The sequence below is a fragment of the Ursus maritimus genome, unplaced genomic scaffold, assembly GCF_017311325.1.
Source record: "Ursus maritimus isolate PB19 unplaced genomic scaffold, ASM1731132v1 scaffold_11, whole genome shotgun sequence".
In the NCBI taxonomy this organism is placed as follows: Eukaryota; Metazoa; Chordata; class Mammalia; order Carnivora; family Ursidae; genus Ursus; species Ursus maritimus.
The window spans coordinates 67124252-67140187 of NW_024423453.1; the positions used below are offsets into that span (position 1 = coordinate 67124252).

At 51.6% G+C, this 15936-nt stretch overlaps 1 protein-coding gene across 3 annotated transcripts in view; it reads left to right on the plus strand.

Moving 5' to 3' along the window:
• The first annotated feature begins 11144 nt into the window (after positions 1-11144).
• EBF2 (EBF transcription factor 2) overlaps positions 11145-15936 on the plus strand; it is a 186097-nt gene continuing 181305 nt past the window's right edge. For all 3 annotated transcript variants that reach the window (XM_040626486.1, XM_040626487.1, XM_040626488.1), the window contains exons 1-4: positions 11145-11656; positions 14095-14251; positions 15279-15342; positions 15641-15696. In XM_040626486.1, coding sequence (XP_040482420.1) covers positions 11526-11656; positions 14095-14251; positions 15279-15342; positions 15641-15696 — 408 coding nt within the window. In that variant the 5' untranslated portion in view covers positions 11145-11525. The remainder of the gene's footprint in view (positions 11657-14094; positions 14252-15278; positions 15343-15640; positions 15697-15936) is intronic.

A 15936-nucleotide genomic window follows, 5' to 3' on the forward strand; every position in this document is an offset into this window, starting at 1 on the left:
ACTGAGAAGAATTATTTCAGATACAGAAAATTAAAATTATAGCAAAGAACAAGGTATATCTCTATGGCTATACATTTTAAAATATCAATGATATAAATACTTTTCTGTGAGAATAAAAATTACCCAAATATACTCACCAAGAGATAGAAAACTTGAATAAATCAAGAGCCATCAAATAAATTAGATAACTTATCAAATAAATTAGATGAATTAGATAAGATGCTATGTGGGAAAGTACTGTTAATTTATAAAAATACATAGATCATATGCTATTTAAACTAATCCTGAACATAAGAAAGGGTAGAGATTATTATTTTTTTAAGATTTTATTTATTTGAGAGAGAGAGAGCACACAAGCAGGGGGAGCAGCAGAGGGAGAGGGAGAAGCAGACTCCTTGCTGAGCAGGGAGCTCGATGTGGGACTTGATTCCAAGACCCTGGGATCATGACCTGAACCAAAGGCAGACACTTAACTGACTGAGCCACCCAGGTGCCCCAAGATTATTTTTTTACAGTATTTGTATAACCCTGATATTAAAACCTGATGTGCTAGTTAGAGTTTGACACAAAAATATAAAGTGTTCTAAACATATAAGCAGAAAGAAATTTAATAAAGGAAACTTGGAGCTTGCAAAATTATTGGAATAATTGGAGAGGCAGACTCTTAGTAGGGACTTAGGAATGACTCACAGATCATTAAAGAAGTTAAAGTCCAGGATAGGAAGTCATAGGAGATGGGAATGAATGCTGAGTGTCAAGAGATTAAATACATCACAGACTTGCAAAGATAGATTTAACAAGAGAAAACTGTAGATCAATTTCCATCTTTCCCGCTGGAATATAAATTCCACAAGGGCACAACTGGACGTTGTTTGGCACGGTGTCTCCAGCAAGGTGAGTGTTTGGTAAATTTGAATGAATAAATGATTGACCCTGTTGGCTTTATTATAGAAAGGCAAGGACAGGCTAACATTAGTAAATGTATTAATAATTAATCATAATAATAGAAAGAGGAGAAAAGTTCTATACTCATCCTAATAAGTGCTAAGAGTGTATTTGATACAATTCAACATATATTTGTGAACAGAAACCTAAGGAACATACTTATTTAACAATATTTGACACAATAGTCAAATTAATAATGGCATACAACAAAAATATCTGTAATATTCAGACACAAGACAAAGTTTATCTCCAACACTTCTACTATTTGCCCTTATATTAGAGGTCCTAGCCTATGTAATAAAGCAAGTAAAATAAATCAGGTGTATTTATTGGAAAGAAAGAAACCAAATATCATTAAGTAGGTAATATAATTGTTTATTTGGGAAGTCTAACTGAATCAATTAAAAAATTACAACAACTGATAAGAGGTAAGTAAGATGACTGATTGCATAATAAATAAACGACCTCCCTATTTTTCAACAATAATCAGTAGTAACTATAATTGAAAAAGTATTCACAAACTACCTAGCAGCATTTTTTTTCTTCTTTTTTTCTTAAAGATTTTAGTTACGTATTAGAGAGAGAGAGAGAGAGAGAGGGAGCACAAGCAGGGGTACAAGCAGGCAGAGGGAGAGGGAGAAGCAGGTTCCCCTTAGAGAAGGGAGCCCGACAAGGGCCTCGATCCCAGGACCCTGGGATCATGACCTGAGCTGAAAGCAGACACTCAGCTGACTAAGCCACCCAGGTGACCTTACCTAGCAATAATTTAAACAAAAATTTGCTAGACCTGTATGAAGACTACTATAATACTGAAGGACATGAAAGAAAATGAATAAACTGGATAGTGTGTGGCTTTTCCAGTTTCTAAATATATCCCAAGTTTCCAATTCTAATTTTAAAATCTCAATATTTATTTTATATATATAGTGACATTTCACATTTTGGGGTAATTGTGAATTATTTAATAAATGCTATTAGTACAAATAATTTGGTGACAGAAGTTTGATTTCTATTTCATAAAAGAAACCACAAAAAATTCCAGGTGGCATATAGTTGATATAGAAACATCAAATATGTTTTGAATGAAAGAAGGAATGAATTAAATATTTTGATGTATCTATAACAAATCTTCTATTTAAATCAGTCTTTCAAAATGTTGGTGCTTACTGATGAAAGTGGAACCAAGACCACAGAAACAAATTTGTTTATTGAGGGCAACATTTTTAATAGAAAAAGAGATCATAAAAAATATAGGGCAGTATTTAAATTATTTTAGAATGGGGAAAGATTACCCGAGAATAACTCAAAAGGAGGATATTATAAAGGAAAAGATGAATGGATTTAATCATATACAATTGAAGATGTATTTTTTTGTCATGGGCTTGTTTGTCTAATCCAACTGCCATTCTCAACCCCTATTTCTTTTTTTTTTTTTAAGATTTTATTTATTTATTTGACAGAGATAGAGACAGCCAGTGAGAGAGGGAACACACGCAGGGCGAGTGGGAGAGGAAGAAGCAGGCTCCCAGTGGAGGAGCCTGATGTGGGGCTCGATCCCACAACGCCAGGATCACGCCCCGAGCCGAAGGCAGACGCTTAACCGCTGTGCCACCCAGGCGCCCCTCAACCCCTATTTCTAAGGCCTATCACACAGACTGTGGAAAAGTGGGTACTTGCTTTCTCAGCTACCCATCTGGACTATGGATTGAATGAATATGTGACTTAGTTATAGCCAAGGACACATAAGGACTGTTTCTGGAAAAGCTTTTACTTTACTACACAAAGGTACAGAATCTTCCGGTATCTCTGTTCCCCTTGCTTCCTGCCTTGAATGTGTGCTATGATGTCTGCTGCTGTATCAACCATCTTAACACCATGAGACAGGGAACACAAGATTAAAAACTCATCGTGCAGAGGATGATGGGGTGAAGAGCAAAAGAAACAGGGCAGTTTACGGCATTAGTGAGTGCCACCCCTAACCTGGGACCATCCACCCCCAGACTTCATGTTATGTCAGATAACTAAATGCCTTTATTGCTCAAGTCACTGTTAGTCACTTGATTTGTTATTTGCAGATGAAAACATTCTAAATGAAATACAACTATAGCCACCACCAAAAAATTCCATAAATAAAATTAATGTCACACAAAGATTGGAAAATATTTGCAATATATATGATACATAAAAATACAGTATCTTTAATAACATAAGAACTTGAAATTCTCCAAAGATGTACGGTGGCCAAAAATGGATAAAAAATAATTTTCCCTTACTAGAAATTCATGAGAGACACATAAAATGCAAATAAAAATACCAAAAGACATACCAAATTGGTAAAGTTTTAAAATAAGAAAATAACTTTAAGGATTAAGGAAGGTTGGGGTGGGGGCAGAATCGAGTGTAAATTTAGTCTTTCAAGAGGACAATTTGCAAATCTGTATATATATAGGCTTCAAAACATGCATAGTCTTGAATTTGCAATTTTATGTTAAGGACTTTATCTCAAGGAAAAAATCATAGTTATGTGAAAAGCTATAGCCACAAGATGTTCATCACAGTATTGTTTATAATGGTGAATGATTAGAAACAACTTCAACAACAGCAGACTGATTAAACAACTTATGGTATGCCTTTTCCAGGTAATAAAATACTATGCCAATATTAAATGTTACTGTAGGAAAATATTAAATGGTATGGAAATATATGCTATAAGTGAGTCGAAAGATTACAAATCAGAATATAAAAATACGCATAGAAGAAAGACTGGGAGGAAACCCACCGAAATATCAGCAATAGTTTATGTTGATTCAGTTAGGGATTGTTATGAATTTATTCTGTTGTGGTTTTTCATGTTTTTATATTATTTTTTTCCTGCGATAAACATGCACAGCCTTTGCATAAAAGGTGCAGTTAAAGAGGGGATTCTAGGAGGCTCTAGTCCTGTGGAAAACAAAATTTTGGAACCCCTCTCTTTCTTCTGTCCTCTTTCCCCTTTTCTGCCAACTCCGGGGTCGCTGCATCTGAGTTCTTACGCCTCCTTGCTTCCCTGACCCCCAGCTTCCTTTAAAGCGGGCTCTGGAAAGCGCTGCTCTGGAGCTCAGCTCGGTGGAGACCGTGACCCGTCGCTCCAGGGCGGCCGCGTCTCCCGCCGGGTGAGAGGCTCCTGGCTCTCCCCGAACCACCAATCAACTGGTGTCTGTCACACTAGCGGAAAGACCTTCCCAGAACTCTTTGTGATTTTCTTCAATTCCCTGGTGATTTCCGCTCTCCCAGCACGCCCGGCGGCTGCAGCGGTCCCCACAGCTAACCGCGCTCTGGTCCTGCTTGCGACCTGACAACTGCGGCGCGGGAAAGGCAGTTGAGCCCCCAAAAGCAAACTCCTAGGAAGCATTCCCTCCTCGGGAAGGCCTCCCACTTGATTGCCTTCGTGCCCTTTGACACCTGCGAGCACCAAGCAGGCTCCAAAGCATTTTCCTAGATCGAATTCCATGCTAAACCAAAATGACGCAGCGCCCACCGCGGGAACCAGCCCCGTGCCAGGCCAAAGAGCTGTAGAGACGAGTAAGTCAGAATTCTGGTCTCAAGGGCCTCGCAGGACAGGTAGAGAGAAAAACCACTCCCACAGGAGACTCACGGGACCTAGTGAGGTACAACAAGCAAGCATGATCATGCTCATTTTACAGATGCCGACGTTGAAGGCAAACAAGAGTTTATTGAACACTTACTACGTGCCAGATACTCTCACCTAAACCACCTTCTTACCCGTAAGGCAAGTGTAGCTCTGGAGGCACAAATATCCCCTTTTATCAATAAGGAAACTGAGGTTCAGAGGAATAACACCCCCAGTTCACTGATTAGGAAACTGAGGCTCAGAGAGTCAGATCAAACGCCCAAGACCTCACCAGTAAACGAGCAGCTCTAACACGGGTCTGTGGACACCAAAGCTGAAGAGTTTCTCCTTCGTCGCGCAGTCTGCCCTGTAGGGAGAATTGGAGCGCCCCAACTTGTCCTGGGTCAGAGCCGCAGAATTGTGCGGAGTTGCTAGGGCTTCGTGGCCTTTAGTCCAGCGCCCCCTACATGGTGCGGCTGGCATTGCTCAAAACACTGCTCAAAGAACGGCCGGCCCCTGGGACTGCTCCCACGCGGGTGACCGCCAAGCCTGTGACCCCCTTCTGCTCTCCTTCGGGAAACCAGAATAAGTGGAAGTAAGCCGCCCCTGGAGGGTGGGATGGAGCTGCTCAGCCCGGCGAGCTAGCTCTGTTTTCCCAGCTGGTTCTGGGGTTTCACCTCAGGCGCCACGTCCCGCACTCTCTGGACTCACCCGCCCCGAAATGCGTGTCTAGCTCCCGGAGGTGCAGGGGTGAGGGGGCGTCCCCATTAGACAGAGATGGAATTTCTAGGCCTTGGGTAGCATTTGAAGCGATTCCACCGTTCGAAGTCCAGTTTACACCTTCATAGACAACTTGAAAGCATGCATTTTACCCAAGTGCGCTTTTTTTTTTTCTTCTCGATTTTCTCTCTTGCCACCTGAGGTGTGTGGTGCGGGCGGAGGTGACAGTGATGTGTGTGTGTTGGAGGAAGAGATCTCCTAGTGCCAAACGGAAATTCTAGCTGGTGCCTTATTTGAGTTGCTACCGCCCCCCTCCACTCCCAACTCAGGAGGGGGAGTTGGGAAGACAAGTGTATTGTGGAGAAGAAAGTTGGTTCGGGAAGCCGAGGGTGTGTTTCTGGGGCCCAGGAGGAAGAGGCGACCTGGGGAGGGTGAGTGGGAGTCTTTCGTCACCCCTCCCCTATCCGAGGAGGGCGGTGCCTGATGCGGGCTGCGATCCCCAGCGCACAGAACGCGGAGCGAGCGCGGGGCCGGAGTGAGCGCGTGTACATGTGTGTACGTGAGTGTACGTGTGAAATGTGGCGGCGCCGGCCGCGGCGGAGTGTATGCTCGGCAAAAATATGAATAATCAACACATCGCTCACACCTCCGCCACGAGCCGGGAGGGAGCTGGGAGGGAGCTGGGAGGTCCCGAGGGTTTTCCCCAGCCGGCTGGCGGGAGGCGGGGACCACCAGGAAAAGAGGGGGGCATTTCTGAGTAGCTCTTCAGTTATCTTTCCTCTCAACTGAGCTGAGAAACCGAAAAAAAGGTGAGGGAAAAAGTCATATTTAACTTTTTCTGTTTAAAGGCCTAATATTGCACGCCAACTGTGGTGTATTGGAAGTGGAAGACTAGTGTGGGTCTTTGTTCCCAATTTTCCAATTTATTGGTCATCTCCCATCTATTTTGTACATTTGTAAACTGGGAGCAAACAAATCCCACTGAAAGTACTGCTGTCGAGTTTAAGTACAGTGTGTGGCAGTGCCTGGAGTCCAGGAAGTGCTGGGTGAACGTCCCGCCTCGGTTCTTTTGTACCTTACTCTCCGCCTTAACTTGAGTGAAGACCTACTCAACTGGGTCTCTTAATGCCGGTCAATTAGCCCCTCGATCGCAGCGCCTCAAGTGCTGTGGTGACGGAGATGCCAAAACGTCTTTGTGCACAGGTACCTGGAAGGGGCTACAACCCGCGGGTTTACCCCATCGCAGCGCCAGTCGGGGGCTTGGTGCTCAGGCCATTCCACCCGCCCAGGAAGCCAGGCCCCCAGGTTCGCGTGGACGCTGCACGAAGTGCTTCTCTCTGTACAGATCACCTGCCTCCCAAAACACACATCTCCCGGGCAGCCATTCCCGCGGTGCCGCGGGCCCAGTTCCGACGCCAGCTCTCTGAACGTCCAAACGCGGCTGCTGCTTCGAAAATTTGTTCTCTTGACCTTTCTGCTTCTTTGCCCGGGCTCGGGCTCGCTGGCTTTCTGCGCCTGGTATAAGGAAATGGGAAGAAAGGGTGTTTCAGAGCGGGGGATACTGAGGGGAGAGGGAGCAAGCCAGAGAGGAGGAAGAAAAAGAGGAGAGAGAGGAGGAAGAGCTTTCTGGAGTTGCCAAGTGCAAGGGCAGAGCCAGCTCTGGCTCCTTCATTCCATTTTGGGTAAACTCATTGCAGTGACCCGACTGGCCTGGGTGCAAGCAATATCATGTGTCTATAAAACGTTCTTCCATGCCTCAGCATTTCTGCAGCTGTTCCTGCTCCAATTCCCTTCACTACATAAAAACAAATCAAGGAGCAAATCTAACTTCTTACCAAATTGTCCTGAAAGAATTGTTCAGCATGGATGGTGGAGTCCTCCTGATATATTTGCGGTGCATTTGTGAATACAGTACTATCTTTTCTCCCTCCCTCTCCAGGGAATTCTTATTTATGGAGCATATAAGTCCAGTTTCCCCAAGAAAAATACCGACGTTGAAATTTGGAGTGGGAGTTAGTGGAGTTGGATATTTTAAAAAATCATTCCACCAAGAATTGTGAGCTAAATATTCGGCAGGATTCTGAGATGGAGAGCAAATCCATTTATTTCTTTTCCGGCAAATAAAAAGCAAAGGTTCCAACTAAAACAAACAAACAAATTGGAAAAATCACTAAGAGAGGCTAACTTGTTCTATTTACAAAGCCCAGACCCACTGTCCCTATGGATCGAATTCCCTGGGTACTGGCCAGGCTCTGTTCTTCCGGCTGCATAGACCCAGGCGCCTCCGTGAGTGTTTGGAGGGTGTGGGTGAAGGTCAGGTTGTAAGGGGGGGGTGTGTGTGTTCACACCTCTGATTTCACCCCAGGAGCCTGCCGGACGAGAACGAGGCTTGGTGAACAATTTTCTAAGAACAATTTCCGAACCTCTGACCCGGAGGAGAGATGCGGCGCCCAGGAGACTGGACCGAACGATATTGGGGAAACGGGCTTTAAAACCGATCAGGAGGAAATTGAACATATCGCACTGAGGTGCGGATGTGAAACGTGAACGGAAAGAAAACCGGGGAGTTCCTTGGGAAAAGTGAACAAAGGAGGGGACAGGGTAAAAGACGCAACACCCCCACCCCCACCTCAATTTTGTGTAAATAGAATGTCGTGAAGAATTTTAATAATGGTCATTTTAGACTTTTCTTGACCCTGGCAAGGGGCAGAACGAAGCTCGCGGGCGGGAGCCGAGGATGCGCTCGCGGGCTCCGCACCCCCGCAGGACTTCCCCGGGCCGCAGCTGCGCCAGCCTGGCCCCCGCGCGGCTCAGGGCGGGATTTCTGCGGCGTTCTCTAAAAGGTTTGTTGAGGGTAGCCGGCGGCTACAGAGACGGGAGTGACCCTCTAGGAGCAGCCGCTCACTTCATCACCAACCAACGCTCCTTCTGCGCGGGTGGCCAACTCTGCGTCCATCATCCCCCCAAACCAACACAAACCTAATTAAACCCAACTCATTTGGCAGAGACGCGCCCTGCTCCCCAAAGGTCGAAGCGCCGCCTCATTGGGCCCGAGGCTGCTCCCCCTCCACTCCCAGTCCCCTCAGCCCTCCTTCCTGTGCTAGCCCAGGAACTTCGCCCCCGCCCAAAGGGAACTTGGACGCCCGCGGCTCACAGCCGGTGGGCCCCCGGCAGCGTGGCGGCTGTTTGCCGGAGCGCCCTAAAGCAGCGCGGGGAGGGCGTCCCAAGCGCAGCCCGCTAGGAGGGGTGAGGTGCAGCGCCCCTCTCCTCCCAGGTCAAAGTTCCGGGTCTCGACTCTCCCAAACTACCTCCCTGCAGCGCACCATGGCCCCAGAACTTGTCTCAGGGAGGTGGGGTGGGGGCGCCCGCACGGCGCGGCCGTCTGGTTTGGGGCGGACAGCAGCGAGCCGGGAGAAAGGACGAATTCATTCGCTTCCTGAGGGGCATAATTTGGGTGGCAGCTGTTGCGGGAGAGAAGAGCCAGCGTCCTCGACCCGGGCTCTGCCCTTTAACCCCAGCTACCCCGGACCTGAGGGGCAGGCTGTCCGGCCAGGCTCGGGCCCACTGACGCCTCGCCGTCCCTCGGACTGCGTTCGGTACCTCTCTTGGGCAGCGTGGAGGTACAGGAGATCAGAGGCCCCTTGAAAAAAATCGCCCGGCTCATCAACACATCTTGAGGGACTCGAGGGCTGTTCCACACTCTCCGCCGCCACCCGAGGCGAGGCGTCGGCTCCGCTGGGCACAGACCGCAGATGAGAGCGGGTCTGGGTGGTTTAGGTTCAGAGAGATTTATAGAGAGCAGGCCGGGGTAGAAGGCTCCGAGAGCTTACTGTTTGCAGGGACCGAAATTATCCATAAAGACTGCATATAATAGAGAATTGCCAGATTGAAACAGGGTAGAAGTTTCAATTCTACAAATTTCTCTCCCACCCTCCTTCTTTCTATGGACAACTCCTATCTTGGTTTTTACAACACTCCCGTGCCATATCCTGGCGCCCAGTCTTTCATCATTGCTCCGTTTTGTCCAACAGGACCAAGCCAGAGCCCTGGGGTCGCAGTGCCACAATCAACACAACCCAGAGGCGGGGGTTTCACGTTCTCCGCCCCCTAAATCAACTACCTCAATCCCTGGACCCTGGGTTTGTGCATAAAGGTTTCGCTCACCCTCCCCCACCCCCTCCTCATTGGTTTTCAAGTGAGTATCTGCAGTAGAGACCTGCTCATCCTGAGCGCGATCCGCTGGCGCAGTCTACGGTCGCGGTTTGCCCCTGGGGTAGAGCAGAGGCGCAGACTGGTCCCTCTCTCAAGAGAGCTGCATTTTCTGAAAGTGCGAGCTTCCAGTCCGCTCTAGCGAATGAGTTGCAAGGCGCTGTGTCCTCTAGCGGCAAACTCTCGCAGTTCATTTCTGAGCGCTCACCTACACCTAAGGGATCTGGTCGAGAGTCAATTCATGCTCAAATTTGAGTCCTAAATGGGGGGAAAGTCTCCTGAATGTAATCCAGGCTTTAGCCAAGGCCCTCTCAGTAATGAAGCCGGGAGGCTCGGGCGCAGTCGCTCGAACTGTGGAACAGCTGATTTGTCTCCTCCATGGCAGATGGTCTTTGAGCACAGATTTGCATTCATTGTCTTCAAATCTGTTTTCGCGCTGGTGTTCTAGATTTCAGCAGCAGATCTATGCGCAGATCAGAATACAAAAGGAGAAGCAAGAAAATAACACCCAGCCAGGAGGATTTTTAATAGGCACCGCGAGCTGCCCGGCGTAGTTAAAAAGCCGTCTAGGGTTTCAGCTGTTTGGCTGAGCTGCCGCCGCTTCCCGGCCACCAGCCCGCGGGCAGCAACGATGCGACCGCGCGCCGTGGGCAAAGTTTCCGCGACTTCCCCACTGCCTCTCTGCAGCTCCTCTGCTGGCTCCCCAGGGCTTCGGGAACTGGAGGGGGGTGGATTGGGGGGGGGCTCCCGGGACAACGCTGGGAAGCTCTCGCACTCAGCGAACCACGATCTGTCAGCAAGCTCTCATCTGCACGGGTGCGACTCCGGCTTGTGTCTGCCCCGGGGTGTTTTCCTTAGCTCCTTGACCGTTTTCCGTGACACTCTATTTATTTGAAGAGCACTTGAGCCTTGCTCGTCCCCCACCCTGCTGCTTTCATTCATATATCCTCCTCTCTCAACAACTTGTAAACCGTACACAAAATCTGAGTGTCACCATGAAACTCCAGGAGACTTGGGGAGAGCCATTCAGGGAACTGGGGTGCTCTGGGGAACGTTTGTACAAAACATAAGTACATGTGGTCACACTCCCCGCTTCTTCACAAACATGCACACAGATTCACGCCCCGAGAATGAGAATGAATATGCCTCCCCGCAGGCTACAAAAATTTGCATCTAGTGGCAGGATCCACGGAGGCTTCCCGCTCTCGCGGCCAGACTAAGCTGGCACATCCCAACTTGCAAGGCCTGACTACTCGGATTCAGCTCGAGATTTGGGGGCCCCAGCCCACGCACGCACACGGGGTTCGGGCAAGGACGCAGCGTCCACGGCTTTCTGTCCCCTTTCACCTCCCGGACTCCCAGCAACGCCGAGCGTGGCGCGCGCCGCCGGAGGACGTCGGCCCGGCCTGCCCAGCGCCGGCCAATCCCGAGCGTCCATGCAAATGAGGCTCCTTATCGGGCCGCGGCTCCGCCTCCCGCGGCCGCGGCCGTAGTAACCCATTCATGGGGCCGGCGCGCGGCTGCAGCCCGGCTCCGCGGTGCTCGCAGCCACCGCCTCCTCTCGGCTCCGGGTCTTCCCCTTCCTTTTACAACTGATCCTGTTGGGGATCTTTTTTTTTTTTCTAAATTCGAGCGGTGGGGAGGAGCAGGGAGGGGGGGGACCAGGAGGAAGGGGAGAGATTAGGCAGCCATCAATCTCCTCCTGTTTCTCCCAGAACAGGTGATGCTTCTAAATTGTGATCACTTTCTGGAGGCAGCGCTGCGGCTGGAAGGATGCGAGCGACCTAGGACGGAGGCCCTGAGGCGGCAGATCTGAACTTGTGGAAGATAAATAGCAAACTTTAACTACATCGTCCGCACCTCACGCGCGAAGCAAAGGACGGGTTATCTCTTTTTATCCCCCCAAGAGAGACTCGAACTTCAGCTCTTGATCCCTTTTCTTGGATTGCTTTGGAGGAGACGGTTTGGTGACAGCATTGGGAACAGTAGGGACAGTGTTGTAACTCGAATTTTTAAAGCGACAGTAGACCATACTTTTTAAATGTTTGGGATTCAAGATACTTTAGGAAGAGGACCAGCTCTGAAAGAGAAATCTCTGGGTGCCGAGATGGATTCGGTCAGGTCCTGGGTCCGGAATGTCGGTGTGGTGGACGCCAATGTCGCGGCTCAGAGGTAACGATACGGTCTCGCAATTATTACGTTCTTAAAGTCTTTTCATCGTTCCCCTTCTCGCTCTCACCGTCTGTGTGCCCCCTCCCTCTCCCCCCATCTGTCGCCCTGGCCCCGCGCGCTGGAGCTCGACCTAGGGCAGGCAGGTCGCTGCAGTCAGGGGGACACTTACCCGCAGCCAACACTCGAGTTTCCGAGCTGCCTGGGTCGTTTGTGTTTCTCCCCCACTCCTTCCCCACAGACCGCTCTTTGGGAAGAAAAATAAAGTGGCATCCAACGCCTGCCCTTAGTCCTGCGATGCGGGCCCCGCCGGGAACCAAGCGCGAGGACGGGAGCAGCGGCGGCGGTGGGAGAGCCGGCTTCCCGGCGCCTCCCGGGTTTCGCCACGCCGCTTTGCAAGCGCCTCTCCTCCCGCATCTTGCCGGGTGATTCCTGAAGGCCGGAAGCCCCGCGGCCAGATGGCGGCGGCGACGCGAGGAGTGGCAGAGGCCGGAGCCGCTGCTGGGAAGGCAAAGCGGCCGGGAGCTCCAGGGCTGGGGGCAGGCTGGAGGGTCCAGGCGCAGAGATAAAACAGTGGACCAGACGCACGGAAGAGGGGGTGAGGGGAGAGAAGAGATTAAAAAGAAAAGACGAAGGAGTAACAGTAGAAAGAGCCTCAGAAGAAGAAAGGCGAGGAGAGGAGACGGGCCGCAAACGCAGGGATTAGCAGCCTTTAGTTTTGCTAGTTACTGAAGTTGACTTTGTTTCTAAGCGTCCGCGTGCTAAGATAGTAAACACCCTGTCTAGGGTGCCACCCCACGAAGACATTCTGGTCCCTTTCCCTCATCACCACTACTGAGCTGGGATTTGAGGTCTCCGCGTCCTTGCCTTCGAAAGACAGCCTTCCTCCCACAAACCCCAAAGAGCCCACGAACTTCTTCCCACGACTCCAGCCTTCCTATCCGCTCTCCTAGCCATCTCCCTCTGACATCACGCAGAGAAATGACTCCTTTCCCAGACAGGCCACGTCTCCAGGTGTCCCGGGTAGAGCGAACCAGCCGCCACCCTTGGAGGAGAGGAGACCGGGGCGGTCCGCGGCTCCCTCCCTTCTGCCGTAGCCGGGGGCGCTCCTATATCCCCCCCCCCCCCCGGCAGACAGCGCGAGACAGAGGCGGCTTTCCGCCGAGGTCTGGGGACTCGCAGGGCTCAGGAGGAGGGAAATCAGGCAGCTTCGCAGAGCCGGCTCCGAGGCGCATTTCCTTAGCCAAGCACTTTAAGACACCTCCTCTACTTTTCTCCTTTACCCGGATCAAATAATTGTTAAACGTGGAATAGGAAGCCCGAGTGGCGGACTCCAGCCAAAATTTTACGCCATTCAAAAGAGTGAAAGTGCTCGCGCCCTAGGGTACGAGGTCCGGAGATCCCAGCGCCGCGGGGCAGCACTGGCCATCTGCGCGCTCGCCTGGGCCCTGAGACTTCTGTTAAATGTGATCTGGCGGCTAGTTTGTCCCCGGCCGCGACAGGTCTGCAGGGAGGTGTGTGCACACACTCAAAACGCTCGAGGGCGCCTCCCGGGTCCTCCAACATGGGTTTCGCGGTCGGCGGGTTTGGCTGGCGCCGCCGGGAGATGCAGCTTAAGCGGGGATCCCCTTGGCCCCAGGCGAGGACGCTCTCTGCCTCTTAATAACATTTTGCCTTCTCCAAGCGCAGCAGTTCTGGGGGGCGGGGTCCCCAGTATCACTTCGTTCGCAGTGGCCCGCGATCCTTGGTCCCAGGGATTCCACTCTGCCACTGTCCCGGGCACAACTTTTCGGAAGAGCGAGGGAAGCGGGAGGAGAGGCCTCTCCCTGTAAGACCGAGGCTTGGGCTCTGGGTTTCCCGCCTGCCCCCAGGAGGTTCCCCACCCACCAACTTTTGGAGAAAGCAAAGAGGGCGTGTAGTGGGCAGTAGCAATAGGTCAGATAACTCCAGTGAAGATGAAGGAAAAGGGTCACTTCTTCAAAAGTAAGGAGCCATTTATTGCCCTAACCGGGGTGCCTAGTTCCAAATCCTAACCCAGCCAGCGGCTCCACCTGAGGGTGAAGATAGGGGGGGCTCTTACGGGATAAGACTTGGGCCGCCTCCTTCGGGACTGCTTTGGGCCTTGGTCTACAGCCGGGATCCTTTGGTCTCCACTACAGGCTATGAGCTGCTGGGCGCTGGGACACCCAGAGGCTCGAACAGCCAGCAGTGGCGGTGCACAGGGGCGTTGGCCCCGTCAGCAGACCCCTGTGGCTACTGCAACTACTCGGAAAGAGTCCCCTCTTCTTAAACTGAATTGCAAAAAGGTCTGAGGGGCCCAGAACTCTGGACCCGAGACCAGGACCCTTGACCCTCCTCGGTATTTGTGTGGGCACGTTGGTAACATGGTGTCTTTCTCTCCTTCCCTCTGTCCGGTGTCCCCCGTGTCTCTTTCTGTGCAGCGGAGTCGCCCTGTCCCGGGCCCATTTTGAGAAGCAGCCTCCCTCCAACTTGAGGAAATCCAACTTCTTTCACTTCGTTCTGGCACTCTATGACAGGCAGGGGCAGCCAGTGGAGATTGAGCGCACAGCCTTCGTTGATTTTGTGGAGAACGACAAAGTAAGCAGAGGTCCCCCTCTTCTCCTCATGGCCTAATAACTACCTCCTTGCAAAGCACTAAAGATTCCATCTGTCACTCGTGGCACTTTTCCACTCACATCATCAGGAATGATAAATCGAGGCTTCTCGCCCCAGCCTCTGAATCAGTTGATTTCTGGGCACCTCCTTCAGTTCCAACTCCGGTACCACACGCTGCGGGGGCACGGGCGGCTCTGCGTACCGGACTCTGGGTCATTAGCAGAGCCTGGTCATCGACTGACCGTGGAGCAAACACCCTTCAGACCAGAGCATGCCCTTCTCCGGGTTACTTTTTGTTATTTTGCACCTGCCAGCACTGGCAGAGTGGAGACCCAGAGCCTAGTCTTGGCCCGCCTTCCCCGTTGAGCCTTCTCTCCCACTTTTACTCCCCAGTGCAGCGTCCACTCCTGACCCGGGCTTGGCTTTGGGGGCTGGATTCGATCTCAGATGAAATGGACGTGTGAGGAAAGGAAAGTCTCTCGCCCTCTCTGGGCCTGCGAGCTTTAGGGCAGGAGCTTCCTGAGGCTCCCCTCGAATCTAGGCCTGGGTCCCTGAGCTTGTGGCCCCAGAGTCTCTAGTCTTGGTGGGATAGAGCCAAATGCTGCCCTTGCAAATGACAGGTCCCTGCATCTTTCTGCCAAGGGAAGTCTTGGGGCTTCTTAAGGATGGACAGAGCCCGTTGGGTTGGGTGGGGCCTGTTTAAAGGCATCCTTGGCTCAGTGTCCTATTGTCACAGCTTGGGGGGGTCACACTTCTGAGGACATTTTTAAGCGGGAGGGACAGAGGGGTTGGAGAGGGTCAAGTGGCCTGAGCCATAGCCAGGTTTCAGAGGTTGACCTGGCAGACGTTCCTGCCCTTTGACCTGGGGCTGGGCAGGGGGTTCTTCAAAGCTGCTGAGTGAGCTCGAGAAAGGCTGCGGGAGGCGGTGTGGAGCGCGCTCTCTAGTTTTTCCTTCATTGGGTGGGGGGTGCTGGAAGGCAAGGGACTCGAACGCTGCCTGTCTTTTCAGGAGCAAGGCAACGAGAAGACCAACAACGGCACCCACTATAAGTTACAGCTCCTCTACAGCAATGGTGAGCGCCTAGCGCCGGCTGCGGCGCCCGCACGTTTCTCTTGCTAGAAGGGCAGCTGACCACGTCGCAGTCGCTATCGGGCAGCCTCCAGGCCAGGGGAGCGCAGGGCTGCGGGAGGCTCGGTCAGGGCCAGGGGCGGGCAGGCGGTCTTTGCTCCCAGGACCGCACAGCCGGAGTGCTTGCCCGCAGTTGGGAGGCTGGAGCGGCTGCCTGGGCCGCCGTCCCCACAGCCAGGATGGGTTTGGGTGCCGTCAGCGGCTCCGCGGCCCTTACCTGGTGCCCGCCCCCTCCCCCGCAGGCGTCCGCACGGAGCAGGACCTGTACGTCAGGCTCATCGACTCGGTCACCAAGCAGGTGAGCCGGCGGGTCCACCCGTCTCCTCTTCTCCGGACCCCCCCCCCCCGCCCCCTCTCCGCCGCCTGCCCCTGACCTCTGCCCACCCCCCACGGTTTCCTGGGTCAGACTTCATATGCCTCACCATATCAACTAGCACATTGTCCAACCTGGAGAACAATTTTTTGTTTCTTGTCCTGTTTCTTACTGGTTGGGGTTAGGGTAGGGGAGCAAGGGGGCGAAGAGAGGAAGCAATTGGTG